Source organism: Entelurus aequoreus, linkage group LG03, assembly GCF_033978785.1.
Source record: "Entelurus aequoreus isolate RoL-2023_Sb linkage group LG03, RoL_Eaeq_v1.1, whole genome shotgun sequence".
NCBI lineage: Eukaryota > Metazoa > Chordata > Actinopteri > Syngnathiformes > Syngnathidae > Entelurus > Entelurus aequoreus.
In genome coordinates this window covers 33,552,157-33,567,174 of record NC_084733.1, presented here as the reverse complement: position 1 = coordinate 33,567,174, position 15,018 = coordinate 33,552,157, and the positions used below count along the sequence as shown (strand labels likewise).

The 15,018-nt window shown below is 39.2% G+C and overlaps 1 protein-coding gene across 7 annotated transcripts in view; it reads left to right on the top strand.

The window, feature by feature from the left end:
• Window positions 1-15,018, top strand: part of LOC133646387 (zinc finger MYM-type protein 4-like) — an 83,159-nt gene that overhangs the window by 9,630 nt on the left and 58,511 nt on the right. For 3 of the 7 annotated variants that reach the window (XM_062041687.1, XM_062041689.1, XM_062041688.1), the window contains exons 2-3: window positions 8,781-9,338; window positions 11,847-12,390. In XM_062041687.1, the coding sequence (XP_061897671.1) occupies window positions 9,051-9,338; window positions 11,847-12,390 (832 nt within the window). In that variant the 5' untranslated portion in view covers window positions 8,781-9,050. Of the gene's footprint in view, window positions 1-1,584; window positions 1,634-8,780; window positions 9,339-11,846; window positions 12,391-15,018 lie in introns of those variants that run through there. The other 4 variants (XM_062041690.1, XM_062041691.1, XM_062041692.1 and 1 more) reach the window with 2 other exon arrangements.

Here is a 15,018-nt window from a genome sequence, read left to right as displayed (position 1 = left end):
CAGAGAAACGTGTCCCTTCTTGGGTAAATGTATTTAAATATGATCACTGGGCTGAAAAGCCAAAGTAAGGAGTGTGACAATGCACGTTAATACATGGCAGCATTGCATAGCAGCCGACACAGATACCATGTAAACATGCAGCCTCTATCAGTTTCTACCCCATACGTTTCTTACAGTTGGTACAGAATAACACAAAACAACATGACATCATGGCAAATCGCTTGTAAACAATCACTGTCCAGTTTACTATAAATGAAACAACTTGTTGTTTTTGTCAATGGCAAAACTACTCAGCAAGGTTTTAATTTAGAATCCTAATTAAAAGGAACCTACACTTTTTAAAAGCTTTTAGCCCATCATCCACAAGAGAAGATTTTGTGTATTTTCCTTTTCTGTTCTAGATAGTTGCCTCAGTTTTTTTTTACTAATAATGCAGGTATTGGGTGACTCAACTATTTAATTTATAAAACCCTCTGGAAAAACATCCAAAAACATTATTGTGTTCATGGCTGTAACTACCATCGAGAACACCGAGGTCATGTCCTCTGTAGTGACAAAAAGGATGCGATTTGACTGACTTCAGGTATACTTTTTGTAGGACATCACTTGCGCCCCTACATCACTGTGATTGTGGTAGATCATCCTTTTGTAACTATACCATCTTTGGTGATTGTTGTTTGTACAGCAATAGAAGTTCACTTTTACATTTGGCGGGGTCATAGTATGATTATTTCCAAACACTTCCTTGTGGTCTACATAACATGTAATGGTGGTTCTTTGGTCAAAGTTTTGCCCAAGATTATGTTTTACAGACCATCTTCAAATATCTTTCTGACCGTCTCTTCAGGATGCGCTGTTTTGTGGGCGTTTTTATTGAAGTGCCTCCACTTTGACTGCTTCTTCTCTCCATCAGCCATGTTGTAGTTTTTGATAAAAATAACAAACTTATTAATTACAATGGTGGACTCACGCAAAGCTCTTTGGGTAAAACTTTACCATATGTAGAGCTATCCGCTGATGTCACAAATTGGAAAATTGTCACAAATTGGGCAAGTTTCAAACCGCTGGTTTGGAGGACGTATAAAGGAAGGCTAGATTGTTTTATAAATATCTCCGCCATGCCGCCGCAGTTTGATTTAAAAATTTCGGGACTTATGCATATCCCAAATACACAAAAACAGGTACCAATGGGTACGAAATGTTGGTTTTGCATAATAGGTCCCCTATAAATTATGTTATTCCCACATCCCACCTCAGATAAACATAATCCGATTTGATCAAATTGTGTTGTCAATGTAACATTAACGTTCAGTTGTATTGACATAACTGAGATGGCGACTTGTCCAGAGTGTACGCCGCCTTCCGCCTGTGTGCAGCTGAGATAGGCTCCAGCACCCCCCATGACCCTGTAAGGGACAAGCGGTAGAAAATGGATGGATGGATGGATTTCTCTTGAATGATGTGGTTGCTCTCAGTATAATACCGCATTTGTTACTTTGTGCTGACCTAGTTGTCGGTTAATTATTTACATAAAGTTGAAAAAATTTAACCAAACATTTTTTCTTTTGGGGAAAAAACGGCACAAGGAAAGTCTGAGGCCCCGTTTACACTAAGCCGGATAAGGCTATCCAGGGTAAGTCCCACCTAACCTTATCCGTTTCCACACACAACAATGCCACCGTTTAAGAACCCCGGCCCCCTCTGTCCACCGGCGCAACGCGACCTAGTACGCATGCGTGGGGGGAAAAAAAAGCATCCATCTGTTCTCCAGTAGATGACTTTACTACACTGTGAAGTTATTTAAAGGCCTACTGAAATGCATTTTTTTTATTTAAACGGGGATAGCAGATCCATTCTATGTGTCATACTTGATCATTTCGCGATATTGCCATATTTTTGCTGAAAGGATTTAGTATAGAGCAACGACGATAAAGTTCGCAACTTTTGGTCTCTGTTAAAAAAAAGCCTTGCCCCTACCGGAAGTAGCGTGACGACACCGGAGGAAGGACTGCTCACATTTTCCTATTGTTTACACCAGCAGCGAGAGAGATTCGGACCCAGAAAGCGACGATTACCCCATTAATTTGAGCGAGGATGAAAGATTCGTGGATGAGGAACGTGAAAGTGAAGGACTAGAGTGCAGTGCAGAACATATCTTTTTTCGCTCTGACCGTAACTTAGGTACAAGGGCTCATTGGATTCGGCACTCCTTTTTCTATTGTGGATCACAGATTTGTATTTTAAACCACCTCGGATACTATATCCTCTTGAAAATGAGAGTCGAGAACGCGAAATGGACATTCACAGTGACTTTTATCTCCACGACAATACATCGGTGAAGCACTTTAGCTACTGAGCTAACGTGATAGCATCGGGCTTTACTGCATATAGAAACAAAACAAATAAGTCACTGACTGGAAGGATAGACAGAAGATCAACAATACTACCAAACTCTGGACATGTAACTACACGGTTAATGCTTTCCAGCTTGGCGAAGCTTAGCAATGCTGTTGCTAACGACGCCATTGAAGCTAACTTAACTACGGAACCTCGACAGAGCTATGCTAAAAACATGAGAGCTGGCGTAGGTGCAGAGCTAATCTGCTCATCACGACCCGTGCTCACCTGCGTTCCAGTGATCGACGGTACGACGAAGGACTTTACCCGATCACCGATGCGGTTGGCGGCCCGGAGACGGAGGAAGTCAAGGTGAGGTCGTTCGGCTAGCGCGTCTGCTATCCTCAAAGTCCTCCTGGTTGTGTTGCTGTAGTCCGCCGCTAATACACCGATCCCACCTACAACTTTCTTCTTTGCAGTCTCCATTGTTCATTAAACAAATTGCAAAAGATTCACAAACACAGATGTCCAGAATACTGTGGAATTTTGAGATGAAAACAGAGCTTTTTGTATTGGATTCAATGGGCTCCGAATACTTCCGCTTCAACGGTTGACGTCACGCGCAAACGTCATCATATCGAAACGTTTTCAGCCGGAAGTTTGCCGGGAAATTTAAAATTGCACTTTATAAGTTAACCCGGCCGTATTGGCATGTGTTGCAATGTTAAGATTTCATCATTGATATATAAACTATTAGACTGCGTGGTCGGTAGTAGTGGGTTTCAGTAGGCCTTTAAAAGAGCAATAATGTAAGTTGTTTGCTGTGCAATTTACATTTGTTTGCTGTGTTTTGTGTGCAAGTTTTTAAATTAAAATGTATCTCCTTTGAACAATATCCAGTGTTGTGGTATTTCAATGAACTAGAATCCAGTGTGCTGTGGGGCCCTATTGTAGTGAATCACACCTGAGCCATCATAAATGAATCAAATCTTTAATCGACATGATAAAGTAGACAATGCCATAAACTGTTTGGGACACGAGGGGATGGTTCCATCTTTCAACTGCACGCTAATGGCGGAGTTCGCGAAGATGCAGGCATCATGCACACTGCCTGGTAATTTCACAGTCACATCCATTAAGCAATATTTGTAGTCACACACTGCCTATCACGATCACATCCACGGGAGGAAGGGACCAAGTTTTCCGGTAAGTAGAATCACAGCTGACTGTTCTCTTGCCGTCTTAGAAGTGTTGTATCCCAAATAGCTGCAATCGCCCGTTGCCTTCTCTTAAGGTATTGATTTGTGATTTCTAAAAGCGCCTGTACATGTACAAGAAGGAGAAACATGGGCATGTCTGCATGATCCGCCTCCATCTTTGTTATGAAGCTGCCTGTGGCGCGTTCTTTCTGATGTCACTTCCTGTGTAGGGCGCAGACTTTCTGGCATCACTTCCTGTGTGGGCACGTTCTTTCTGGCGTCACTTCCTCTCCGAACTCACTTTGTAAACGAGCAATGAGTCCATACAAAGCTAAGTGCCGGAGATTCAAAAAATACTGTCCTCATATTGTCCACATCAAACAATGTAATGACCACAGAGTTTTTTGGCACTCATTACGGACCTTATATAACCTAAATTCAACAACATGCCAATTATAAGAGTAATAGTATCATATTATAAAATACATATAACTTTTACTCTTGTGTTGTTTGTTTTTGAGTTCTCAATATTTAATATTTGAATTTTTCCAATGTGTCTCACGTTGATATGAAGCAGGTGTAATTTGTTTGACTTAATGAGCCTCCTTACAGTTTAACCAGCGAGAAAAGTGAGGACAGACAGTGGATGAAGAAATCAACACATTCAGGCATTTTTTAATCCGACCGAGGCCAGCCAGACTGGCTGTTCAAGTGTACGTTGGTAAACCTTACTCACTGACGCCCTAAAGGAAAACCACTATTTTAAAAATGTTGCCCATCATCCACAATACCTACTGTATGTGAGACAACACACATTTTCCCTTTTCTGTTCTAGATAGTGAAGAACTGCTATCAAAAGGCGGCCACCACTGCAGGTTATGGGGATTCACCTATTCTGCCTATAAAGCCAACTAAAAAAACTCACACAATGTTTTATATACATGCTGTAACCAAGTAGTAATGGCCACATTCAAGATAAAATGTAATAGTTACAGTATTTTGGTCATTTTAAGCATTACCGGAACTTATTTTCTGGGTGCATTGATTTCACAGAGCGCATAGCAACTAATGCTATTCCTGTCAACAACTACCACCAATCATGGCAGACTTTGTAAGAGCTAACGACTATTTTCTAACTACCTTAGGAAAAATGATTATCCTGAGCCATATTTTTTTCAGCCTGAATATACGGAAGATAAGCAACAAAAATTAGAAGTTGTGTGCTAGGCAGATCTAGCTACAGTGAAACACTAAGCCGTTATGTAGAACTACTGCTAAACGTTTCATTGACAAAAGAAGAACATAACATTTAGTGATGTGAATCTCCCAACAATTCATAATACAATTATATTCCCATTTTTAGGGTGGCTATATGATTTAGGATCGATTATCAATTCAAACCAATTATTTGGTTTATGAATTACAATAAAAAAAACTTTTTGAAACATGTTTGCTGCTGACTTATGACATAAACATGCAGCGAGTAAAATTATACATCTGTTCAGAATCCTATACAAGTAAGAATCGCTAATCAGATGTGAATTAATTTGTATTCTGGCGTCCCAAATAACACTTTCTTAATGTCCTTTCTCACTGGGATGCCGACTGATGGGTGGCTGCAACCTTCATGACAAGATCTGTGCTCCAGTTAGTAAATTCAGCATAGTCCTCACTCCTTAGGTAAAAATGCTGATTTAAAATTGGTAGCCAGTATCCACGGCTTCAGTCAGTTCTGATTTTTCATTGGTAGTGTGTGGAATTTCCAAGTTGACCAACTTCTAAACTTATTGGCACAACTTTCCTCTGTATACACACAAAGCATGATTTATAACTTGGCATTAACCTTTCCAAACATAAAGGTGCTGGTTGCAACTTCTCACAGTAACCTTTTTTTAAAACAAAAAACACCACCGGTAGCTTATGTTACTATGAGTGGTTTAACAGAACACATCTGTTTGATAATTGTCTCTATTTTTCAAATTGACTAAGATTATATACGAAAAAATGTTGATGGCCCGAATAAAATTATTGGTGTTTATGGCGGTCACTCACCCGCTCTCGTCAACACGTACGCGCGTAGAGCACGTGCACACATACAAAAGCAGTCCAAGAAAAGCAACAAATAATTTGCAGTCATGTTGTTGTTATGATAGAATAAACATTCAATGACAGCTAACGCTAGCTATCCAAATTGCTTTTACCTAACAACACCTGAAGCGCGTGCATGTGTTTTGTACGTACGCAATTACGTACGAAAAGCCGTGAGAGGGCGGGATGTACTGTGTAAAATACTTTGGAAATTGGCGGCCTTTAGGCACCTGTGTAAAATGTTGCCGATCCAATCCACTTTATTTATATAGCACATTTAAACAACAAAAATGTTTCCAAAGTGCTGCACAACAATATTAAAAACAATATTCAAATATCCTTAGCTCCACCAATGACTGAATAAAAACAATAAATGAATAAATATAAAACCAATATAAAAACAATATACAAATAAATATGATTAAAAACGATTTTAAAGGGTAAAAACAATTAAAACAGTAAATAGAAATCAAAATTTAAAAAAACAAACACAGAGGACCACACAACTCACGTAGTGTTAAAAGCCAAAGAATAAAAGTGGGTCTTAAGACGAGACTTAAAACACTCCACTGTGGGAGCAGTTTGAACATGGAGGGGCAGAGTGTTCCCGAGCTTAGGGCCGACCACAGAGAAGGCCCTGTCTCCCCTAGATTTAAGTCTGGTCTTGGGCACCACCAGCTGGAGCTGGCTCTTGGACCTCAGAGCACACGCAGGAGTGTAAATTTGGATGAGGTCTGAGATATACTGAGGTGCCAGTCCATGTAAAGCTTTAAAAACAAACAGCAAGGTTTTAAAATCAATTCTAAAATGAACAGGGAGCCAGTGCAAACTCTGAAGAATTGGGGTTATATACTCACGTTTCCTGGCCCCTGTTAAAAGTTGTGCTGCCGCGTTCTGGACTAACTGCAACCGGGAGAGAGCTTTTTGGCTAATAAATAGCCACTTTAAAGCCAATGAAGCGGTAGCTCCAGTAGCTAGCGTTACTTCTTGATAGTAACCTGAGGGGCTGTGAGCAAGGTACTGTGTCACTACACCAGAAGAGTGGTTCCTCTGTGTAAGCTCTTACAATAATAATGTCGTTATAGCTTGGCTAATTATATGCCAGTAATGGCATATAAAACATTTTTTTTGGCTGTTTTTTATTAGGCTTTATAGGTTAAATAGTCGAATCAAATGTTTGCCGCCTTGTGCTAGTAGTATTTCACTGTGTAGAACACAGAAAAAGGGAAGACATATGTTGTTGTCTCACATAAGGATTGTGGATGATGGGCAGAATAAAAGAAATAAAATAAAAAAAAGAGCAGTTTCCTTTTAACAGTTTGCACTTGACATGTGTCGACCTTCTGCGATGAGGTGGCGACTTGTCCAGGGTGTACCCTGCCTTCCGCCCGAATGCAGCTGAGATAGGCTCCAGCACCCCTCGCGACCCCGAAAGGGACAAGCGGTAGAAAATGGATGGATATGTCGACCTTTTGGGGTTTTTGCTCTTTGCCTTGCAAAATCCAGGTTGGAGCCCCGGGCAGGATGCAGCAGGGGCTGGAGCAGGCAGATACACATTTTGTTTTACACAACTTTTCAGAATTTTACGTCTAGACTATATTGGATTAGAATATTGCGTATTTAAGAACATTTAGATGACGTAGACCAGCGGGGCCTATTGTTGAGCAGTGAGTGCGCCCTAGAGCAGTGGTCCCCAGTTATTAAATCAACATAAAAAACACAAGATACACTTACAATTAGTGTACCAACCCAAAAAACCTCCCTCCCCCATTCACACTCATTCGCACAAAAGAGTTGTTTCTTTCTGATTGTGGCAGTACTGCCAATATCAAACATGAGAAGTTTCTTAAAGGGGAACTGCACTTTTTTTTTTAAATTTTGCCTATCGTTCACAATCATATGAAAGACAAAGCAACAGATGTATTTTTTTTAAATGCATTCTAACTCGTAAATAAAAGTCCGCTTACAATGGAGCCAATGGGAGGTCCTCTATTCTGCCCATAAAACCCAAACCATCCAAAAACCGGCACTGGTAAGCTGCTTTCTCTCGTCAGAGCTTGTGGAAGTTTATTCTAGATCATAAATAATGCCTCTCATCTTGATAGTAAAAGGATGAGGACATAATCCGACAAGTTGGTACACTTTGGAATCCAATTTAGAGCTGGAAATGGCGAGAGAGACACAAAAAGATGCTTGGTTCAACCCTCCTTTTCTTTGCGAGGATTATGAACCATTTTTCATCCAAACGGAAATATAACAAAATTCTATCAGTCGGCATCCTAGTGATAGCAGACTTATAACAGTAAGTGATGTTTTATTATTTTTGTTTGGTTTTCATGAAGTCTACAGGGAGCAATAATCAGTTTTGTAGTTGAAGAAAAAATCAAACCTTGTGATGCTTTTTTTAAATTAATGCGCCGGGTATGCTTAAAATGAGCAAAATACGTAAATATTACTTATTATGAATGTGCCTGTTACTACATTACATATATACTTACAGCATGTATATAAAACCTTTAATGTAGGTGTTGGGATGTTTAAGGGCTATATAGGCAGAATAGAGTGACTCCCATTGTAAGCAGACTTTTGATCGCATTTATTTACTATTTAAAATGCGTAGAAAAAGTGTTCTTGTCTTACGAAAGGATTGTGAATGGTCGGCAAAATTCTAAAAAAATGCAGTTCAAGCGCAAAAAAATCTGCCTAAAGTGGTAAAGCTGTATTTTAATTTGTACTTTAATTTAATTGAGTGTTTAGTTAAGAAACATATTCATTATTAATTTATCTGTTTTAGCACAACTAAGCGGTAGAAAATGGATGGATGGATGGATAATTATAGGTAGATGTATTTTAGTCATTTATGACTTCTTTTTTATGCAGTATATTTGGTTGGTACTTATTTTTCTAATCAGCCTGACGTAGGCCCAAGGTTTATGTGTTAAATAAATAATAATCTTTGTGATTAACACATGGTTTCACATCATTTGACAAGGTTGTAAACTGTAAGTAGATCAGATATAATTGTTGAATACGATTAAAATCAAGAGTAAGATCACTAATTCAGTGTTAATATTTGAATGGGGCCCTATGTAATAGAAAGTTGGGTCTTGAGGTCAAAACAGTTTTGAATAACCCATTACATTATTGTAATTTCAGTGAGTCTTTGTGGATGCTGACTGGCCACCCCCATTTCCTGCATCTTGCCTTTTATGTCATTGCTGCCTTCGGACCACCATATTTTGACCTTGACATTTTTCAAATCCTGGTTACTGCCCTGAGTGTAGGCGCTAAATCCGAGAGACTGCTTTTCTGGCATAGTGACACAGGGCCTTGCTCACAGCGCCCACGACTGAGTGGTAACGCTAGCTACTGGAACTGCTGTGGAATCGCCTTGAGTTTAGAAAACTTTATGCTAGATTGTAAGTCATGCCTCGCACATGTGTAGTAGGAGGTTGTGGCAAAAAGCCGAAAAATTGGTCAACTTTGAAATTCCACGGGCTACCAACTAAATATCCGGACCGACTGAAGCAGTGGATACTGGCTCTCACCTTAGACCCGATGACATCGCGAGGAAGACTCGGCAAGATCTTGGTTTGCTCGCAGCATTTTTTACCTGAGGACTATGTTGAATTTACCAGCTCAGCGGGGAACACAAGTCTTGTGCTGAAAGATACAGCCATCCCATCAGTCGACATCCCACTGAGAGCAAACATTGTAAGTGACTTTGTTTTGTTTTTATTTTTTCGATTAAACATTTAGCATTAGTGTTACATGATTGATAACACTACGAGAATGGCTTTGTGTTTCACATTTACACCACCAAGTCATGAGTCTTGAGTCTCTTGGCCCCCGTCAGTTCCCGACGTCTCACTCTTATTGATCACTTAGCTTCTAAAACCCAAAAGATAAGGTTCTATATCCTCATTGTCCCAAAGTAGTAAAAAGTTGACAGCGATGGCTCTCACAAAGTTTGCCATGATTAGTGGTAGCAAACACAAAACGTGCTCTCTATGCTGTTGTAACTTGTTGACGGAAGTAGCGTCAACTGTGATGCGCTCTGTAAAATCATTGTGGAGAAGAAAGAAAGAAATCAGGAAATAAGTTTTGATAATGCTTAAAATGACCAAAATACTGTATTATCATAAATGTGCCTGTTACTTCTGTTAGAGGTTTTGGGGTGTTTTTTAGTGGCTTTATATGTGGAATAGGTGAATATCCCATTACCTGCATTGTTTGTTAAAAGGTGGCTATCTAGAACGCACAGAAAAGTGAAAGGAATGCTTTTTTGTCTCGCACAGGGATTGTGAATGATTGCTACATTTCTGGAAAAAGAAAGCGGACAGCTGTTTGAGAGGACATGCCCAAATTATTGAGCACTATTGTTTGATTGTGTGATGCTTGTTAGTAAATCACTCCATTTCATATCAGTCCTTCATATCATGCAGCATCTGAAGCCAGTGTTTCCCTTACGGGGCAGCACAAACACATGTACCGACTGTATTGCAATCGGTCCTCCACAGTATTTCACAAAAAAATGTCCACAAATGAAAATAAAGACATGTTCTTAACTTAATGCGCTTCTCCCAATGCCAGATGAGAAATTGTAAAAGCACGACAATGTTGCCATGTCGTCGTATAAGCACATAATCTAAGACTACTTAGTTTGATAAAAGGACACGTTATAGACCTGTTCTCTATGCAATTATTTATCCTTAAACTACTTCTGTTGTGAATTGCCATTTTATAGAAATTAAATTAACTTTCTCTGGGAAGAAAGCCAGATTTAGTAGGCAACAGGGATGGATGAAGTCTAAATATGTACCATTGTTTTAACTATCTAATTATAACAGTGAAACTTCAATTTTGTATTAAGAATTTAAAACAGCCTGAAAATGATATGTCTGTCTTGTTTGGTCAGTGATGAGTAGACAACAAAAACATTATAGATAACAAAATAGGGATAAAAGGTATTAATGATAACCACGGTTAAACTCTTGAGGTTTAGTATTGCAGTTTTGAGTTAAAAGTTATCAAAAAAATGTGATTGATAGACACATTGATAAACTCACAGACAGCTCGCTCGCTTCAATACTAAAATTAATACACAAGACATTAACGTCTTTCCCCCTCATGAAACGACAAATTGCATTCTAAAATTTTATTAACACATTGCTGTCTGAGATACTAAGATATTCATGTGTACACATTGAACCTACAAGCTGTGCTCTCTTAGCACAGAGTCATCGATCTATACTCAGAGAAATATGAAACGGAGGAGTTGAACATAGTAGGATGCCACAACGCCCGCCAAACAGTCTTTATTAGTGAAACATGAGAAACACAAAACATGAAAAATATTGGTTATTCCAACAATAGGTGTATTTCTTTATTTAAAAAATTAAATATTTCAGTGTGCATAAAATACTTTTTGAGCACATTCAACAATAATGTGATAAAAATGGTAGCCTTGATAATTTTAGTCACAATAAGCGTAATATGACATTTTTATATTGTTACATCCTTAATCCTGAGTAAAGTTGCTTCAGAAACATCCGCAAGAGGTGTAATCGTCTGGATAATTAAACTATTTTTTTTTATAAATGGTTAACTTCTTTTGTCAACAAAGTTTGAGACTCCAAAAGGTAATTTCTTTCTATCTTAGAATCTGTCCGTTTGTGTCGACATATGTGGTATTTATCATTATTGCTGAACGACTGGAAACGATAAAGTAATACATTAAAACGTCCGAACAGTGACTTCCTGTTCAGTACAACCAAGTAAGCTTCAGAATAAAAGTATGGCTGTAATAACTTAATCTAGCAAAGCAACTAACAAGCACCCATTTGTTAAATAAAAAAAACATTATCTACTGGAAAGAAGATTAGAACATACACAAAAGCTTTATTGTCATCGTAGTCATACACTTGAATTACTGTAATAGCTCTGTTAAGAATCAAAATATGCAGAAACGGTGAAAAATGACAAACTGCTGTTGGATTAAAAAATCCTTTATTGTAACTCATGTATATTTCTGGTCACAAGTAAATGTACAAGCAATTACTATTTTCAGACAACCGCATTTGTTGACGCAAGTCAGGGTTTTTGAGCGACGTCGACTTAACAGGTTTCACTGTACTATAACTTGATACAGCACATGGTAAATATCACAATGTTTTGTTATTAACTCACTCTAAACTTTTTCCTAAACTTTCTCCCCCTTAGCATCAGCAGCACCTATCCAGGGTGTTCGATGAGGTGATGGGTTTAGGAGACTTTGCTGACTCCTCCCGAGGCTCCAACACCTCCTCAAAGAGTGGGGGTCCGGAGGAAGCAAAGGCAGTGAATGAAGTTTCGAGGCAGGAGGAACAACCGCCAGAACAGGATAGCAGCAACAGTAGCAGCAGGCAAGATGAAAAGATGAATGAACAACGTTCCCCATTTACCATTGGACCAAGTGAAGGAGGAGGAAGTGGAGAGGCAGCGTTTGATGATGCATTAGATGGCCTTCCTTCATTTGGGCCAGAAGAAGAGGAGGAGGAAGAGGAGGAGGAGGACTGGCACTTTTCCTTGCCAACTGAGACACTGGAGGATGTGGACAACGACAAAGCAAAGTGCAAAAATAACGAAACAAGAGAAGAAAGCAACCAAGTTCAGGAAGATCCTTCTCCTCCAAAGCCCAGAAAAGAGGCACTAGAGAAGGAAGCGACCAGTAGCTCTGCACACACCTCCCACTCTTCTAAGGATAACACACCTGAGAGCAGCCGAGGTATGTGCACTCATAGTTAACTGAACATTCAGCCAACTTAGAATGACGGAAATCAGATACTTGAGTATCTCAACTTACAGCGTGGTTCGTTTGGTAGAGTGGCCGTGCGGCAACTTGAGGGTTCCTGGTTCGATCCCCAGCTTCTGCCATCCTAGTCACGTCCGTTGTGTCCTTGAGCAAGGCACTTCACCCTTGCTCCTGATGGGTCGTGGTTAGCAGCATAGCAGCTCTCGCCATCAGTGTGTGAATGTGGAAATAGTGTCAAAGCGCTTTGAGTACCGTATTTTTCGGACTATAAGTCGTAGTTTTTTTCATAGTTTGGCCGGGAGTGCGACTTATACTCAGGAGCGACTTATGTGTGAAATTTTTAACACATTACCGTAAAATATGAAATAATATTATTTAGTTCATTCACATAAGAGACTAGACCAGTGGTTCTTAACCTTGTTGGAGGTATTGAACCCCACCAGTTTCATATGCGCATTCACCGAACCCTTCGTAAGTGAAAAATAAAATGTTTTTTTACTGGTGCACAAAATGAACCGTGCATGAACTCACAACAAAATACACACCGGCAAATCAGATGGAAATTAGAGGGAACATTGTTTGGGGGTATCCATAATATGCCGATAGAGAGAAGGTTTTATTCTCACGATGAGTTGGGTGTGTCTTGACCTCCGCGGCAGAAGCTCCGCCGAACCCCTGAAGCCGACTCACCGAACCCCTAGGGTTCGATCGAACCCAGGTTAAGAACCACTGGACTAGACGTATAAGATTTCATCGGTTTTAGCGATTAGGAGTGACATATTGTTTGGTAAATGTTTAGCATGTTCTATATGTTATAGTTATTTGAATGACTCTTACCATAATATGTTACGTTAACATACCAGGCACGTTCTCAGTTGGTTATTTATGCGTCATATAACGTACACTTATTCAGCCTGTTGTTCACTATTCTTTATTTATTTTAAATTGCCTTTCAAATGTCTATTCTTTGTGTTGGGTTTTATCAAATACATTTCCCCCAAAAATGTGACTTATACTCCAGTGCGACTTATATATGTTTTTTTCCTTCTTTATTACGCATTTTCGGCCAGTGCGATTTATACTCCGGAGCGACTTATACTCCGGAAAATACGGTACCTTGAAGGTAGAAAAGCGCTATGGAAGTTTAACCCATTTACTATTTACAAGCTCAAATGGCTCTATGACCACGCTTGTGACTCAAAACAATTGTATCTCTCATCGTAGCCCATTGAAATGAATTGAAATTAATTTAATTGGTGCTTGGTTCCCCCAAAAAGCACAGTTTTGACATGAAAGTAAACAGGAATAAGCTTTTAGTTAAGAAATACTGTTGAAAAAAAAAAAGACAATAAAATAGAAATGTACAGGTTTTTTCTGTTGGCGGATGGCACCTAATTATTTGGGACAGATCTCATAGGGTTTACTAGGCAAACAAGTCTTGGTGAGGCCACTGAACAATTTATTTGATCTATTTGCATAATCAACCGTTTTTTACTTAAGTGTTTAACACGTGCCATGCCTGACAAAGACAAACATCTACAGTATATGATTGGAAGAGCATGTAGTGGTACTGTTACTGCTATTTATCAGGGTAATACCACAAGGAATTGGGGGTTGCACAGCCCAGTTGACTTTAAGCGCCCCAATGACGTTTTGTGCCTGACCTTAGTCAGTCGCTGATTCCGGGATTCCAGCATGTGCATTTGCGTTGCGGTTGTGCTGAGCGTTAACTTGAGTTTACTTCCTGACCACTTTAACACATCGAGGACGAACTGAAATGAATGCATACTGGCAAATGAGATTCAGAAGTGTAAGAAAACAAGATAATACTATTAATGCAGGGTTTCCCCTACATGTAAATGATTGTAGCGCAACACCACGGCATGATTACTGCCGCCACACCTTCAAAATACGTTTTTTTTTCTTTATTTTTCTTTTTTTACAGTTAACACTTTTTTAACATGAAAACACATTTAAGTTATGTATTTTATGAATGGATATATAGTATATGGTCTATTATTTACGTACTATTGGCTTTAATACGTTTGGAAAAACAGCTCGAATATCATAAAAACGTTCCTCATTGCTTTATTTTGGGAACAAAAACACCTGTCAGAAGCGCGTCAGCCGCTGGTCAACGGAACTCGAAAGTAAGGAGAGAAAGTTGAACAGAGTTTTTTTTAAGCTAATTAATGCATTTCTTGTTCAAGCCAATGACCCTAAATCTTTTGACATTACTACTGACTAGGGCTAGGTGATTTGGACGAAAAAGTATATCTCGATATATTTTTACTTAAACTCAATATTCCCAAGTCGTAGCGACATTGTTATTGTAAAAGTGAACACTGTGGCACTCTTTTTCTAGCGTAGTAACACATCGCTTTGCAACGGCATGCTACGGTATTAGCTGTAAGCTAGCTACGGCAAGAGGTAAGCTAGCTACTGCGTCAGCAGCTGAATCGCTTTTGGTTTGTAATGCACAACACATTTGGATAGGACACAAATCTGTATTGACTGAAAAACGTGAACGATCATATTACAGTATCTGTAAAGTATTAGCCTACATTTCATGTTTAGTTTTTACACAGCTAGCTCGTCAGC